The sequence below is a fragment of the Struthio camelus genome, chromosome 1 (genome assembly GCF_040807025.1).
Source record: "Struthio camelus isolate bStrCam1 chromosome 1, bStrCam1.hap1, whole genome shotgun sequence".
Classification (NCBI taxonomy): Eukaryota; Metazoa; Chordata; class Aves; order Struthioniformes; family Struthionidae; genus Struthio; species Struthio camelus.
Genome location: NC_090942.1, coordinates 223,300,052 through 223,316,172, shown reverse-complemented (window position 1 = coordinate 223,316,172; position 16,121 = coordinate 223,300,052). Strand labels below are relative to the sequence as shown.

The 16,121-nt window shown below is 50.6% G+C and overlaps 1 protein-coding gene across 1 annotated transcript in view; it reads right to left on the bottom strand.

Moving 5' to 3' along the window:
- Nucleotides 1-1,474: 1,474 nt before the first annotated feature.
- Nucleotides 1,475-16,121, bottom strand: part of CHRDL2 (chordin like 2) — a 33,893-nt gene continuing 19,246 nt past the window's right edge. Inside the window, exons 8-11 of the mRNA XM_068930829.1 lie at nt 15,155-15,349; nt 11,914-12,096; nt 6,877-6,969; nt 1,475-4,185 (exon numbers count right to left, since the gene is read on the bottom strand). Of these exons, the coding sequence (XP_068786930.1) occupies nt 4,106-4,185; nt 6,877-6,969; nt 11,914-12,096; nt 15,155-15,349 (551 nt within the window). The 3' untranslated portion in view covers nt 1,475-4,105. The remainder of the gene's footprint in view (nt 4,186-6,876; nt 6,970-11,913; nt 12,097-15,154; nt 15,350-16,121) is intronic.

The window sequence follows — 16,121 nt, the reverse complement described above, 5'->3', positions numbered from 1 at the left end:
GCAGCAGTACTGGGTCTGCAGTCTTGTTGCCGCTTTTCTGCCTGGTTGATCTTTGCTACAGACCCACGGCGGCCAAGGCCGGGAGCTGGAGATACGCCTGGTCTCTCGCTGGCTCCAGGGCCAAGGGCTGGGCTCCGCGTGCACTCGCGATGCTCCCGCGCCAAGTCCTCCGTCCTTTGCACGCTCACAGGCCTGGTGTCGGTCCACATCTCAAGCGCATGGCAACAACCTCTGGCCATTCAGAGCATAATGAAGAGAGGAGGGGAAGGCATGGACATCCCTGGGGTGGGAGCTGCTCTTGCTATTGATCCTTTTATAGCCCCACGTGAGCGCTTGCCTCTCCAAGAGAGAGCACCTGCACTCACTTAACAGCTTGCTTAGGCATCCTTCCAGCACGCCTGAACCTCCTGTTTCCTGGCCCGAGTTTGCCCCCAGCCTTTGCCTGACCCTCGTGCCAGCTGCCAGCGCTAAGCTCAGTTTTCAGCCCTGAACTGACTGTGGACTGTGCCCAAGTGGAGTCAGGGCTGTGCTCATGCCACCTCACACAGCAGGATGCTTCCCTCTGCATGTCAGCCCCCAAACGCGTGTTCACAACAACCAGTCTCCATGTGGCGTGCAAATGTGGCTACATTATCACTGGGATGTTTCTCTGCAAAACCCCAGCTTCTCATCAACACAGTAACCTCGTGCCCAGCATCTGTGTCCCCTGCAGCAGCCAGCCTTGTGCCTGGATGATGGCTAACTCTATGCTGTAGGGAGACCCAATAGGACCAGCTGGCCCTGTCTAACATCCTGACCCAGATGTCCACTGGAGAGCCTCCTGCTCCTACCCCTTCATGGCCAGGTTTGTATCTCTCCCCTACCATAGCATCTTCTGCAGATGGGGATGGTGAGCAGCAAGAGCAGGCGCCAGAGGCAGCCAGGGCACCTCAGCCACATTGTGAAGACAAGAGATGTCCACTTATCTCAGCCAGCATTTACTGAAGGGGTATTGAACGGTGCTCTCTGACCATGCACAGCCAAAGAAGGGTCATCTGCCATCTTTGTCCCAGCAAGGCAGCACAGCCAGGGGAACCACACGTAGCAAGAGCAGGGCGTTTGGGAACCCTGTCCCCATCTCCCCACCTCCTGCTCCCCCTGTCACTAACCCACAGCATCTCTTTGAAGCAGGGTGGGGCCAGGGTGGTCCTCGCCTGCACAATGTGCCCAAGGGAGTGCAGCCAAGCCACCTCACTCCTGTGCAGGAGGTGAAGGAGACATCACTTAGACCACAGTTTCCCTGTCCCAACTCCGAGGAGGGTGCGTGAGTGACTATGGGGAGCTGGACCGGCAGACCTCACCGGGACAGGATCCTGGAACTGTAACATGGATTCGTGAGAAGCCTTCAAGCCTGCCGGGGAAAGGAGAGCCAGCACAGGATAGTGAATCGAGAAGACACTTTAATCAGATTTATCGGACAGATCTGGCTCTCCAAATAAATAGATTTATCAAAACAGAATAAAACAAGAAACCAAGGATAAATACATGTACCAAAACAACCTGAAAATCCCCCAAAGCTATTTCCAGTCTGGGTGACGGCAGTGCTGCTGCACACCCTCCTCCCCAATGCTGCAGAAATGGTCCTGTTTGCCCTTTGGGAGATGCCTCTCCTGTGAATACAGCACAGTAGATATTATGTAGGATATATATATAAATATATAGCATAATAACATGCTTAATAGCTACCTTAGTGCAGTGTTTGGGGTCTCAGACCCAGCTAGCTGCTAGCGCCAGAGGTTACATCTTTGCAGACTACCATGGCAAGGAAATGGAGCCTCCTGCGAGGGGCATTGACTTGCGCAGGGGAGCCCCGGGGACGATGGACATCATCAGGGTGACACCAGTGATCAGGGTGGCATTTCATGCCCCAGTCCCAGCTGGGTCTCCCAGCCCTGAAACGAGTAGCAGTTTTGCTGCTGAATTTGCCAAGAGTGGGAATGGTATATATGTTGGTATATAAACCCGTCGCTGGTGTGTAAATTAAAGTCAAATTTTACTGGACTTGAGGACAACTGTAGTGTTTGCCCTGGCTGCCCTTTGGCAGTGGGAAGGGGTAGTGTGTGGGCTCAGGTGTGTGGCTGCGTGCCAACCCCCTGACAGGCTGTGACACCCCATTGGCCCGCAGAGACTTCCCTGGGCTTGCAGGAACTTTGCTTCATGTCTCCCACCAAATGCTAAGAGCATGTCAGGGTCCCCCAGTCCACATAACATGGAGAAGGAAATGGAGGGTGGGGAGGACAGAGCGGCCCTGGCTCCCTTACTGGGACCAGTCCTAGTTGCTGTTCACCTCTGATGGCCACAATGGCAACGGCACTGGGAGGTGTCCCCCAAGAGCCCAGCAGCAGCAGCATCACTTGGCGACCAGCACAGCCTAGGATGTCCTTGCAGGAGCAAAGCACAGCTGAAAGCGGCCGTGGCGGTGGCCAATGCTGCGTTTTCCCCCTTCAGCATCCTCCCTCCACAGCAACAGGGCAACATCACTGCCCCAAGTCCCTTTCTCCTCTCCAGCATCAGCAGGGCACCCTGCCAGGTGGGGAAGGGGAGTTAGGAGCAACAAGGTGATATTGTGGCACCACTCTTGGAAAACCAAATCCCAGCAGAAGGAGGGGATTCCTGCTGGAGAGTGGGGCGGACAGTGTAGGTGGGAGGATACATTCCTGCCCTGCCATGGCACCCAGGAGTGGGGCCATTACCATGGGATGGGGCTCCTAAAGCTTCACAGCCAAAAGGAAGTGCACTTCTTGCTGGGAAGGGAAAGTGGAGCTGAAGGGAGAGAAAATTACGGGGTTGACCATGGACAGCTTGGGCCGGGTGCAGCCCAGGGCAGCTGTGTCGGAAGGAAAGCCAGAGGCTGTGGGACCTCCTGCATCTCTTCTCCCTCCACACTCTGCACTGACGCAATGGGTTTCAGAGGCTGAATCTGCCCTCTCAGAAAGTGCATCTTCGAATGACCTGCAAAGAAGGAAAAGTCCCCTAAAACCTCCTGCTGGTTGTGTGCTTTGCCTCCTCAGGAGATAGAAGGAAGGCACAGAGGTCTCCCCTATCAGTTTGGTTTCCAGGATTTTTTTGTGCTTTGTTCCTTTTCTTCCCAGCAGGAAGGTCAGGTCTTCTCTTCCTGGTGAGAAAGCTGGAGAACAAGGCTAAGAAGTCATCTGCTGACCAGGAGAAAAAAAGACTTTCAATCTTTTATCAAGGGAGACATATTTCCTTTCCTGGTGGCCGGGAATTTGATTTAAAGAGCTGGTAAGTAGAAAATGCAAAGTCAGACATGAGAATCTCCTGAAATAAAACTCCTCTTCCTCCTCTACTGCTGCTGTTTAGGGCCCCAGGCCAGCCAGGTGCTGAAGTATATCATGAACCTGGAGAAACTAAAGATTTCTACAGACAGAGGCATGACCACTCTCAGGATTTAAGTCTGACCAGCCCTAAGTCCTGGCTGAACTGGGGCCTGCTTATCTTGCAGTAGTAAGGTATTTCTAGTCCTCCAATCCTCCAAGGATTCTTCCAGCTAAAACAGAGGAGAGAAGACCTGAGATTTTTAGAGAAGTACCCTTTGAAGGGACTTTCAGCAAAAGAAACTCTCTGCAGATCAAAGGAGTTCCAAGAGAGGAAACTGAGAGACTTTCTCTCCTTTCAGGTCATCTTTAAGCTGGCAGTGGAAGAAAGGATGGTCCTGTCTTCTTCTTTTGCTGTCAGCTCCTGACGCTCTTCAGAAATGCTGGGGATTGCAGCAGGCCTCACATCTCTCTCATGTCTCCTCTTCCTTTCCTTGCACACCTGAACTCTTTGATAGCAGAGGACAACAAGCAGCCTCTTCCACTGATCTGTTGGAGTGCTCCAAAGGGTGTCGCATCCGTGACTGTGGCCATATCTAGACCTGGATGTGGTGGTGGTGGTGTTCCAATTTGGTTTGTTTGCTTGAGTTTCTGTAATTTACATTAGTGTATTTTTCCTTTTATAGCTGTGCCAGTCTATTTAATAATGCAATTTTTTCATATATATGCGTGTGTGTGTGTGTGTGTGTGTATGTATAGATAAATCAAAAGCTAGATGAAAGTTTTTTTCTTTATAAGTTCTTTGTTTCCTTCTCTGGACTCTCTGTCATCTTCACGTCTGACGTTTGGGCTCGGAAGATGTTCCAATGACCTGGATGAAGAGAAATGGACTTTGATCAGCAGTGACTCACAGAAACTTGCCATTGCAGGAAGACAACACATTTTTACCCATGCATAACATCTCTGCACTGGAAGGCGCACAGGAACTGTGCTGGGAAAAAGGTGGAAAGAGAGGTCTGCCTGCAATGTGGGCCGCTGTCAGACTGGCTCATTAGTGGTCCTATAATCTGAAATCATAGATTTTGCCATCCTGCCATTGCTTGACCTTCTCTCCTCAGTCAAGCAGCAGAAGAAATCAGGAACACTGCCCAAGGGCCACATGCCCGTACGCTGATCTTGCGATTAAAAAGGTGTCTAAGGTAAAGAGATGCCAAAGGGCTCAGGCATCTCCTCCCCAGGAGCACCGTCACCGGCTCCTCCTGCGGCCAGGGAAGTTCCTCTTCTCTATCCTCTCCATCCTGCTCCAGTTATAAACCTTGCTCTCAAACAGGGCCCCAATAGACCTTCTGCAATACAATTAACACTTGGGTGAAGCAATCAATGGTATTGCCTACGCTTTTGCTGGTAAACCACTCATGTGCTCTCAAAATCCAAGCTGCTCATTCTGAAATGGGGATCAGTCTCGCATCTTTGTCTCATAAAAGTATGCTTTAACTCGAGTGGTTAGGGACACATCCCCCACCAGCACGGCCACTTAATGCAGCAAACGAGCTGCCTCTCGTGTGGCCCCCAGCACCTCCCCAGAGGTATCTGTGATTAGAGCTGGCTCTGTGCCTTTTGGTGCAGAAGCGTTTTGTTTGTCCTCTGGTTCATCATCAGAAAGCCAAAATTCACATTTTGTGGGCCGTGTGGCTATATATCAGCCCCACTTCTCGGGTTGGGCACTGCACTCCCGTGTTTACAATTGCTTTTCTGCTGGCTTCTCCAGCTGTCACCCCGGCCTCAGCATTTTGTGCAGGGCTTTGCAACAGCCTAAGGTAGGAGAAGATTCTGCTTCAAAATAAACCCTCTACGCAACAGCCCTCAGCCTCATCAGTGAGCTGCAAACTCCCTGCAAAGCAAACACAGCAAAGGAGGCTGGGCAATGCCACAACAACGGGTGTAAAACTCGCCAAGCCTTCCCCCACTCCCCCAAAACAGCAGCATCCCTGGGCCCTCCACCTCAATCCCCCGGCGATGCTGCTGAGCTCCAACTCCAGATCTCAGAAGGTGGCTTGAAACCTTCCTTGTTTTCCCCCTAGGTGGTCACAGCCCTTGTGATCCCAGGGAGGATTATGCAGCCCTAACATCGTCACGCTGGGAGGCATATTTTCTAGCTGAATTAATCTCCTGTTGTGGAGAAATTACCGGCCAATGCTTTCCTAGAACTTGCGGTAACAGCAGAGAGATGATTTCACAACAAGGTTATTTTTCTTTTCTTTTCTTTTTTTTTTTCACATGACAGTCCCTCTCAAAATGGTGCCCCCGTGAAGTCACGCAGAGCGCGGTGCTTAGGTCATCAGCAGCTTCTGCCGGAAAAACAGGCTCACTGTGTCACGGTGTTAATCCCATTGCATGTGAAAGGAGGATGAGTGAAGGGAATTTTAAACAGTTATTTTAGGCATTGTTGCCTCTGACATTTGGAGCCCAATTTAGTTTTGCTCATAAAAATCTCTGCTGCGCATGACTGAAGCCAAGCATCGCTCTTCAAAGAGGGGCCACTCGGGGCTGGGAAGAGCGTCCCCATTGCCCCAAAACTGCCTGGGGGAAGAACACAGCCACAGAGCTGAACTGGGCTAAGGGGAAACCAAGGCAAGAAGAAGGGAGCATGGGCTGGAGATTTTGAGAGCACCTTGTAAAGAGGGTAAGAAAGCAGCTCCTGCTGCCTTTGGGAGTGAAACAGCCAGGGAGGAGGATGCTGAGAAGTGTCCACTTTTCTGAAGGCAGTTCAACTCCCCCAGGGTTTGGCCCAGAGGTGCTGTCTCGTGTGAACTGGAGGTGAAAACAAATTTCCATCCATCCCGGCCACCCTCCCAGCAAGAGCTCAGCTGGCACTGGCTGTGCTGGTACACACCGGGCAGCAGGGCCTTCTGCCTACTGAACCGAGACCCTGGCCCGTAGGTGCTGGAGCGCTATCAAACGAGTAATACGGGAACGGATTTGATTCAAACCTAATCCATTAGACTCTAATCCAGCCGAAGTGAAGAGGCAGCCAGCGGGAAATAGCAATGCAGTTTCACTCTGCACAGGCACTCTCGGCATGTGCATTGGAATTCCTGCTTTTTGTAACATTTACGCACATCCAAGAACATTAAGAAAGATTTTTTTTAATATTTCAGAGTTTATTTTTTTCAAATCCCTTGCACAATTTTTTTCCCCCATAATGCCAAATGGATTAGATATAAAAATCAAACAGTTTTATGGGTTTTGGAGAAATGTAACCTTTGGATTTCACAAGTGTGCGTCCACTTTTAGAAAGTTGGCTGCCCTTTCCGATATCATAAAGTGAAAATGTGACTGCTAACCAGGAGTATTGCACATGACTGTAAAGACAGGTCAGCCCTGACCGGTTACATTAGCACAAGTCTTCTCCCTACAGTTCACTACACACACTGTGCGGTGATTTACGTGCCCTTTACTGAGTGGCTAGGGCACTTCAGCCAAATACAAGGCATTCGGGCCAGGACACTGTGGCAGGCAGGGCCTGCTGGAGGACTGGGGAAATGGGGTTATTTTTCTCTACCTTCGTTTGTCCTGGTGATCAGCCTGAAGTTCTGTGCTTCTTGCTTGAATTCCTGTTTGCTGATCTTCTTGGTCTGTATCAAATGAAATATCCCTGCAGAAAGAAACACGGGGGCATCAGTCTATGCTGCACTCATTTTAAAGGTAAGCCTGGTTTTAAAGTATCCCTCTCTGTCCACGGGACGTAGCACAGGAAAGGTTGTACTGGACGTGCCCATGATCCTGGCTTGGTCCGGGACCAGCAACCAATGCCTGGTGGCACTTTGGGAGTGAAACCAGGGCTGTGCCTGTGCTCCGAGCATGGTCTGGGCCCCACACTCCTGGAGAAGGTGAAAATCCCTACGCCAAGCTACACCGCTGTGGCCCCTGGAATACTCATCACATCGTACTGATGCCAACCTTCATCGTAACAGAAGCTAATCATATTTGAAAATGATAACTGCTCATTAAATCAGAACACACGAGTAACAACAACATGAAGCAGGTGAAAGTAGTAAGACTTTGTTGCTCTGAGAACAGCACCAGAGGAGGTCTGATCTTCCCTGAAGCCATAAGGGAAATAAAGGTGAGAGGAAGGGCATCCCAGGATGCCCTGCTTTGCTCTCCCTGGGCTGACCACCTCTCTATCCATTTTCCCTGGTCACAGCGACCCCTCTGTTCTCAGACTCTGCTTTCCTCAAAGCAGCCAAGATCAAACTTTTCCACTCTCCTGCCCCCAGCTCTGTAACTTCACCAGGACAGGAAACACCAGAATTACTTCAGCACAGATTGATGCTTCTTTTTGTGCCAGCATCATCCTGTCAGTGGAGGTGCCTGAGTCAGAAGTTTGACACAAGAAAACCAGAACTTGAATTTAGCAACAGAAGTGACCTTTCTGCAGGATTAGGGTTTATAATATTCATATTCGTCTGCAAAGTGTGACAAAGAGAGCAGGTATGCCTGACATATCCTTCCCATGTCTCACTTGACCTCCTGCCTGCTGCAGGCACCCTTTGCACCCAGCACCTTACCGTCTACAGATGTCAGAGGCGACATGGTCCCCCATATTCGGTTAAGAGACTTTCCTGATTCCCAGCAGCAATTACACATAAAAAGAATATGTAACAAATGGGAACTGACTAGCGATCCATATAAACGACATGTTTTGGAGTGTGGAAAATTAATATGGGAAGTCAAAGACATCAAGAAAAATATGTGCCTAGTTGGACTATCAATATAAGTCATTTCAGTGGCTCAGGAAAAGAAGGCCTACCAGTAACAAAAGAAGATACTGGATGGAGATAATAAAACTGTTAATGACGCAAGAAAGTCAGAAGTCTTCAATAAATCCTTCTGGTCTATACTTAGAAAGGAGCAGGAGGGTGTGCTTATAGTCCCTGTGGCTCATGAAGCACTTTCCAGTACATTAGTAACCAAGAGGATAGTTTAAACAAGAACTACAAGAGATAAACATCTTTTAATCAACCGATCTAGATAATTTTCACCCAAGAGCCCATGGAGCACTGGCTGAGACCTTTGGCCCCTGGATGGTCATTTTTGACAAATGCCAGGAGTTGCAAAGCAGTGGAAGAATGTAGATGTTGTGCCAGTATGCACAATGAGAAAGCGAAGTGGTGCAGATAAGAGTAACCCACTCAGCTTGCCATCCTTGGAAAAGCCAATATAGGATTAAGCTGATAAAGAATTAGAGCATTTGGGATAGCTAAGGCCGGACAATGTCATTCCACAGTGGGCAGATCCTGTTCAACACACCTTGGTTCACTCTTCTCAAGGCTTATGAGGATGAGAGATGGAGGGAAGCGGTGGGGCTGCCATGCACTTACCACCTTGGTGCTTTATGCACCATCTCAGGACCAAAAAAATGGACATGGGCCGGTACCACAGAGCAAAGAGAAATGAATTAAGGATCAGCTCTTCTGGAGAGCTATTCTGCCCGCCCTAAAATAAGTGGATGGGATAAATGGTAAATGTTTCTCCCTACTATGATGGGAACCAAAATGACTGTTTAGATGTGACACTTAATGCTGGCCTAGGGAGTGAAATGAGTCTCATTCAAGAAACTGGTGCCAGTAGTTACTGAGTATCAGCAAAACAGGTATTTCTACAGCAGCTCTCACAGGATGAATCTTAGACCAGTGTGAGAGACAATGTCCTCACAGATGCGCTGGAAGCAGCCATGAAATCACTACTGATAAAACTTGTAGCTGTCCCAGAAAAGAGCATGGGCTGGTAAATAATATCTGAATGAGAGACCTGTTGGGCTTGGTAGGCAAAATGTCTTGCTACAGCCAAGTGCAAAGCTTCTCCCCCAGAAGCTGACAGTATGAGACATACCTGCCTATTATAAACCTCCAAGACCATATACCAAGGAGCACATGAATCCAAGACAGTGGCTGGATGGAGATGCCCAGCCAGGCAGCCTGCACACATGTGTGAGAGGGAACATGGCTGCACACGTGTGCATGAGACCTATCTCAGCCAGGCACAATGGGAAGACCTTTGACCAGGGCACCTCATGTAGTGTGGGGCTCTGGACTTCAAGAAAGACGTGGAGAGAGTCCCGAGTAGAGTTGTGGGAATGACCAAAGAAGTAGAAATAACCAACTTCAGGGAGAGACTGAACAAACCGGAACTGCTTAAACTATGTAAGAGAGGACAACAGGAGCTGAGGACACCTTCAAATGCAACAAGGGAAAGAAGTCTCCTGTTTTCCACACCTGTGGTGGATAGGGTAAGAAGGCGTGAGCTTGAGCTGCAGAGAGGTTAGGCATCAAGAAAAGTTTTCTCCAAGGAAGGGCTTTGTGGCTCTGGAAGATTACATAGGCAGTAGTGTCTTCATGGCAGCAGATCTTCAAGTATATGTCAGAACAGTGTGGGGACGGCTGGTCTGGACCTCTTCGGGTCCCTTCCAGCCCAGACGTATGCGTGAGGGTACACCAGTGTGGTGAAACAGTGGGGATCGCTGAAGGTCCCAGAGCTGCAGATTTTGGGGATAGAAAGGAACGTGTTGGTCATTGTCTAATCAATAGTCTGGCAGGGCAAAGATGAGAAAGAGCTCCATGGGGAAAATCATGCCTCTACATATAGCCCAGCCAGCAAGGCTGAGTGTGGGGCATGAGTCAATGACAGAGCCCCTGAACCACGCCAGTCCCTCTCTCTGATCTTGCCTGTTCCTTTTCTGTCCTAACTTCCCTTGATAATTCCTGCTCTAAAACATTGGAAAGTCATGTTTCAAAACTCCTGAGGTATTCAGACCCATGAATGTGTGGGGAAGCCTCCACTGCAACTCATCTGAGGGTTGATTGCACACCATCAGCAAGCTGGGTAAAGCTTTTGACTGGATATTGCTTCTGGATTCTCCTCCTGACTACTGCATCATGGAGGAAACTGCCCAACACAGAAATAGATGAGGCCACGTAGGTATCATAAGTCCATACAAAGGCAGATGGACGGACTCCAAGCATGACTTGCAGCCTCTTTTCTTCACACATGCTGCTCTGTTGGTAGAGTGATGGACCATGGAGAGGTGGAATCCATATGTGACTGAGCTCATGCTCTTTCCCAATAGTAACACTTTGCTCTGCCAAGCAAAAGAGCTGTGTTGGCCTCGGGGACAAGGGCCTCCCCTGTCCTTGGCTGGCAGGGCTCAGGAGCTCCGTGCAGTCTCTAAGCTTTTGGCCTTGGAAGGTGGCAAGACAGTTTGAGTAGTGACCTCTGCCAAAGAGCGAGAAACGGGAAACGGTGGGGCCCAGACAGTGAAGTCTCAGAGCTGTCCTCCAGCTACAAGGTGCCATTGTGAAGGAGGCTTGCTGGAGTGGGGGGAGGAAGGAGAGAGGGGCACCGTGGAGGATGGAGGATCGCAGGGGGAGGATGGAGACATGGTGACAGTCAGGGCTCCGTCTCTTGAGTTAATTTCTCTGACTACAGCAGTAATTATCCGTCTGTGCCCACACATTCATCTGCTGCCACTGGGGAAAGCCAGCCCCAGGAAGGCTGAGAACTCCTCCAAGGGAGTAAGGTGAGACACAAGAGATTAGAACGTCTGCTTATAGATGTCCATAAGACATCCGGACATCCTCAGTCCATATATGGACTGAGGGTCGCTGTAACCGCAGGTAGGCTGTGACCCACCTGAAGTGCCCAACTGTTTGCAAGGTCGAGAATATGTCCAATGAAGACCTCAGGATGGGGCACAGCCTAACACCACGATCCCCTCCAGAGCTCAGGAGCAAAAAAAACTCAGATATCTACCAGACCAAGCATGTCTAGTGCAGAGAGATTTCTCTGGTCTGCAAAAGCATTGCACAGCTAAAGGCATTGCAAGACAGCAAAAGGTGAGTGTCATTTGACGGGGGTGTATTAGCTGTGCTTTGACATTAGGGGAAAACCCCAACTGGAGGATTCAAATCAACTGGGCCAAAAAGTGGGCTGGGGGCAATACATCTCCCCAGCATGCACCTTTGTGGCAGGTCTGCAAGCTTTTTTCCCAGCGGTCAGTAGACCAGGAAAAAGAAAGAGCAGAAGCAAAAATATGGAGTGACTAGAACATTTTTTGACTGTGGTGGTTTCCATGTGCATCTGGCATGAAAGTGGGCATGGTTTGAGGGACGGCCCCATGGCCCCTGCCTTGTTTACCCACGTACTGTGCCTCAGGATGGTGTTACAGCAGTTGACTGGATATGCTGGGGACAAAAGCGGTTTCCAAGCTCTGGCCTGCATGCCTGGTGGACCCAGCAACTACAGTGAACAGATACGCAAGGGGGAGTTAGAAAAGCCAGCCTGCTGTCAGCAGGTTTCAACTCGCTATACAAGGTCCAGAGCATTGGTAGAAAAGCTCTACAGCCTGAAAGATCAAAAAAAGCTTGGAAATCACTGGGCAGCAGTCCTACCTCACCACAAAGCTGTGTTGCAAAGCTCAAGCCCAAAGCAGTACCGAAGAAGAGAGCATAAATCATTCCAGCCACACAGACTGGGTGAGAGGCGAGGTCAGTAGTGCACACACACCTCCATTGCTGGCTGGTTTCATCAGAGGACTCACCTTTAATCAGCTTCCAGTTGTAGATTTCCACTTCTTCTGACGGCTCCTTCTCGATTGCAATTGTCCTGAGGATCTCCTTGGAGGTCTCCGAGCTCGACGGCACGAACATGTACACCAGGATGCGGTTGGGGTTCTTGCCGCACTGGGTGGTGATTATTTCATCAGTGGGTTTCACTCTGGCTTCTGGGCAAAAAGAAAGACAGAGTTTCTTAACTAGGGCCCTCAAAAGCAGTGCAAAGGGTCAGGAGGACCCTGAGGAATAAGCTTGGAAGACGTCAGCTCAGCACCCAGGTCGAAGGAAAGGCAGCTCGCTGGATTTGATGCTGTGTTGCACACCCGCATTGCCGACCAAGACACAGGATCTGAGCACTCCTGAGCTGGGGGAAGGATCAGATATGGGGTTGGATCTTGAGGCAGCTCCAGAGTGGCAGGGTGGGGAGCCCGCGTCACCAGAGAAGCCCGTTCGTCAAGCCGGGACGTTGCCAACCTGCCTCAGTGGAGAGGGAGGCTGGCGAGGCAGAGGGCTGCCTGGAGGCACTGCTAGGAAGCGGGGAAGATCAGGGTGAAGCAGTGCCTACATCCTTAGGAGACAAACACCAATTGCAACGTTATTATCCTGCCTTTTCAGGCAAGATGTCTGATCCTGATCTGGGAACAACAGCAAAGGGAAGGGAGATGTTGATAAAGTATCTGTAGGCCTGCTCACCCCCAAACTTTCAATTCCCCTTGGTTTTGGCAGCCTCTAAGACATCGGGGATGGAGAAGGGGGATTTTTTCCACACAGATCCCCCATACCCCCTGCAGGAGACCTTCAGCACTATCGTTATCTGACATGTTCTGAACCCTAGGCTGGATTCCCCAATTCCCGTCTCACTCCTGCTGCCATCCTGAAGGAGCAACGTCAGCTAAGCAAAGAGATGAGCCCAGGGAACGGGAGCCAGCGCTGTGGCTGGCCTGCCTGGGCAGAGCGCCCGGTCTCAGCCCCGCGTGTGGGCTCGGACCCAGTCCGACCCCCCTTCCTGCCTGCGCTCCCTCCCTCGCATGAAGGCACTTTCACCCTGGCCCCTCTGCAGGGCAGCGGGGAGACCGACACCAGAGGCACCAGCAGGACCCTACGTGACTCTTTTAACATCCCTGGTGAAGGAGAGCGGTTAATTTTTTTGTTTCTGGAGTAATTAAGAATCCCCCATGGTTTTGGAAGCAGATTTATTGCCTTTGGTTGTGGTCCTTGGAACACAGAGGAGCTCAGCTCTGCTGAATTTAGCCTTGTTCTCTCAGTCATTTTGGATGTTACAGCTCGCTACACTACTCGAAAGAAAGTTTGGCTATAAATAGACACGTGGGGTTTATTTTAGTAGGGCAGTTATTTTAGGCCTGATTCTGCTCTCCCCCCTGCTTTCTGGAGGGGGTCCTGAACTACTCTTCATGCATGCTGGCATAGAGGAGATGGAAATCCCAATTTAAAGAAAGACTCTTTCAACAAGAAGATAACAAGTGTTCAGCTCTGCAGCCTCAGAGTGACACAAAGAGGGACACCCACAGCCCCCCTGCCAGCCCTCTCCCATGGGGTCTGGGTGCAGAGAAACCTCCATCCCAGGCCATTAGATTTCACGGGCTGCTTTCTACATCCATCACAGCAGCCCCAGCTTCACAAGAGGAAAGGAGCCAAACACCCTCACAGGTACAACAGGTATTTAACAACCTCAGAGCTTCACACCCAAGCCGTTGAATGGCCCGGTATGCAGAGGAGCAAGGAACGAGGAATCCTGGCTTTCCCCGCAAGTAGCTGTGACAGTTTCTCTGTCTGACCAATCCATCACAGCAATTTCCATGTGATTAGGATCCCTTTTGCAAACAGAAATCAGTCAGCATTTCTCTCCAAGCTACTGCGTGCAAAGGAGCAAGAGGAGGACAGTGATGGAAAGTGCCTGGAAAAGAAGACAGGCTAAATCTTCACATAGCAAAGGACAAGCATGTAACTTGGCTGAGCGACGTGTGTGTATGTGTGTGCGTGTGATCGCTATCTATGAGTATTGGAAAGCAAGAAGAAAACCATTTTGGCTAGGTCAGAGTGTTTAACTGGAAATAAATGAAGACTGATCAGCAGACAAGAGATCCCAGCAGAGAGAGTTGTAGAGTTTAAACCAGAAAGACCTGCTATAATGGGAATGCAAGACTGGAAGGGCTCTGCTCAGTCATCACATCCCATTCCCACCAGGCACCACATCATAAATCCTGCTCATAAACATATCAAAAATCTTATTAAAACAAGCTAGGTTTCTGCCCTTCACTCCCTGGGGGAGGCCATCCCAGAACCTCCCTGCTCAGCAGTCGGAAACCTTGAAAATCCTAGCTGAAATTAGTTTGCAGCCTGTTTGCCCCTATTCCTTAATGTGGCATCGTCCCTCGCTTGTTCTCCCTGGTGAGACCCCTCCATGACACCGCCATGACAACACATCAGAGAAGGTCACTCTGCAGTTGCTACATCTGGGGTCAGGCTCCAAGGAGACCTGAGGTATCTTTAGTCTCACTAAGGAAGCAGTGGGTGGTCCATCATCTAAACATCTAATTCTGAATGATAATACACAGAGGTGTAACCTAGGAAACATCCTCCAGCAGGAAGGAGAGCCAATTTGATGTCTAGCCACCTCTTTGCCAGTTCTGTGGTTCAAGACAAACAGCTTTCCAAAGAGCAGAAACCAGCTGAGAGACCCAAAACCCATAAACTCATAGGACACCGAAAAGATGTTCTCTCTGCTGTGTCCCAGCCCCAGCACCAACCCTGCTCTACCTGGCCTACACTGATAGCTGTGTGTGTAACCTTCCATAAGGCCCCTCAGGGATGGAGACCTCAGCACCACCCAACCACAGGTACCAGAGCTACCCTGCATCCAGAGAGTGTCCTCCTAATTTCAAACCCACATTTCAGCTGCCACAATTTAACCCTGTGACCTCTTGTCCCAGCCAGCTGGGCCCTCGAGAACAGGCCGTGCCCCCTCCCCAGAAGGCACCTTCTACTTGCCTGAAGGCTGTTATCATGTCCCTTCTTGGGCATCTTTCTCCAGACTATAGCCACCCAACACATGCAGCCTTTCAGGAGCAGTGCAGCTTCCTCACTTTGGATAAGTCCTGTTCCTCTCCAAGACAGGCCAACCCTTACATCAGTGCTTGTTCGGCTGAATTCGAAGGCAGCTGACACAATGCAGGACAAGCCAGAGCAGGCCAGTAAGATCTCACATACCTGGACATATTTTACAGCATTTCCCATCTACTTTCTCTGGATAGTCACACGGATACTCCTTGGGGCACGTGATCTTCTGGCAGTCCTGGACACCATCCCTGCAAGTGCACAGGATGCAGGGCAGGAGGCCGTAGAGCCGGAACACAGGGTGCCACACTTCCCCATGGGAGTAGGTCTTCCCATTATAAACACAAGCTGGAAGAGGGAGAAGGGAGTTGCCAGTAGAAGTAAATCCTCTTCCTCTTTGCACACACAAGGCCTGGTGGAGCTCAGCACGTTTCACCACCTTTCTAATGGGTAGCCCCGCTGTCTTGAAGAACATGGCCCTCTGGCAGCACGTGGAGAAACATATCTGGCTGCAGCAGATGCAATGGGCATGGGGATATTGCAGTCACCTTGCCTTGGAGGTGCCATGAGGCAGGCAGACAGGGCTCCAGGAGCTGGAGGCTGCTGGGGTCAACATCTCTGGAGGGGGTGAGGGGAAGGTTTGGGCAGGACCTCACCTGCCTCCAGCCTTCTGCAAGCCCAGGGACCCTGCGAGGCCAGGCGGCACGAAGCACAGTGAAGAGTGCCACCTGCTGACTTCTCCATGCAAATTTCTAGAGGTCCTAAAATTTCCTCCAGGGCTCCATCTCCAAGGGCTGGGAAGTGCCCTTCTAGGGACACAGTGGCAGGAGATCCCCCAAGAGGAGAAGGGACCTGTCTTTTGCCTTTGGCTCCATGGGGTTACCTCCCCATCTTGCCTTCTTAGTCTCCCCCCCAGGAGGAAGACAACAGCACCAGGACACATCCACCACATGGAGGGTAGGTGCAAGGAGGAGCCACCACAGGTCGCTCTGTGGTGGCTGCTCAGGGAGCCCTGAAAGGACCATGTGGAGTGTTCCAGCCGAGCACCTCCCTTCCCAGGTCCCAGCTCTCCAAAACAGCCCAAGGACCAGCATTCCTCCAACCTTTCTTAGAAAGTGCC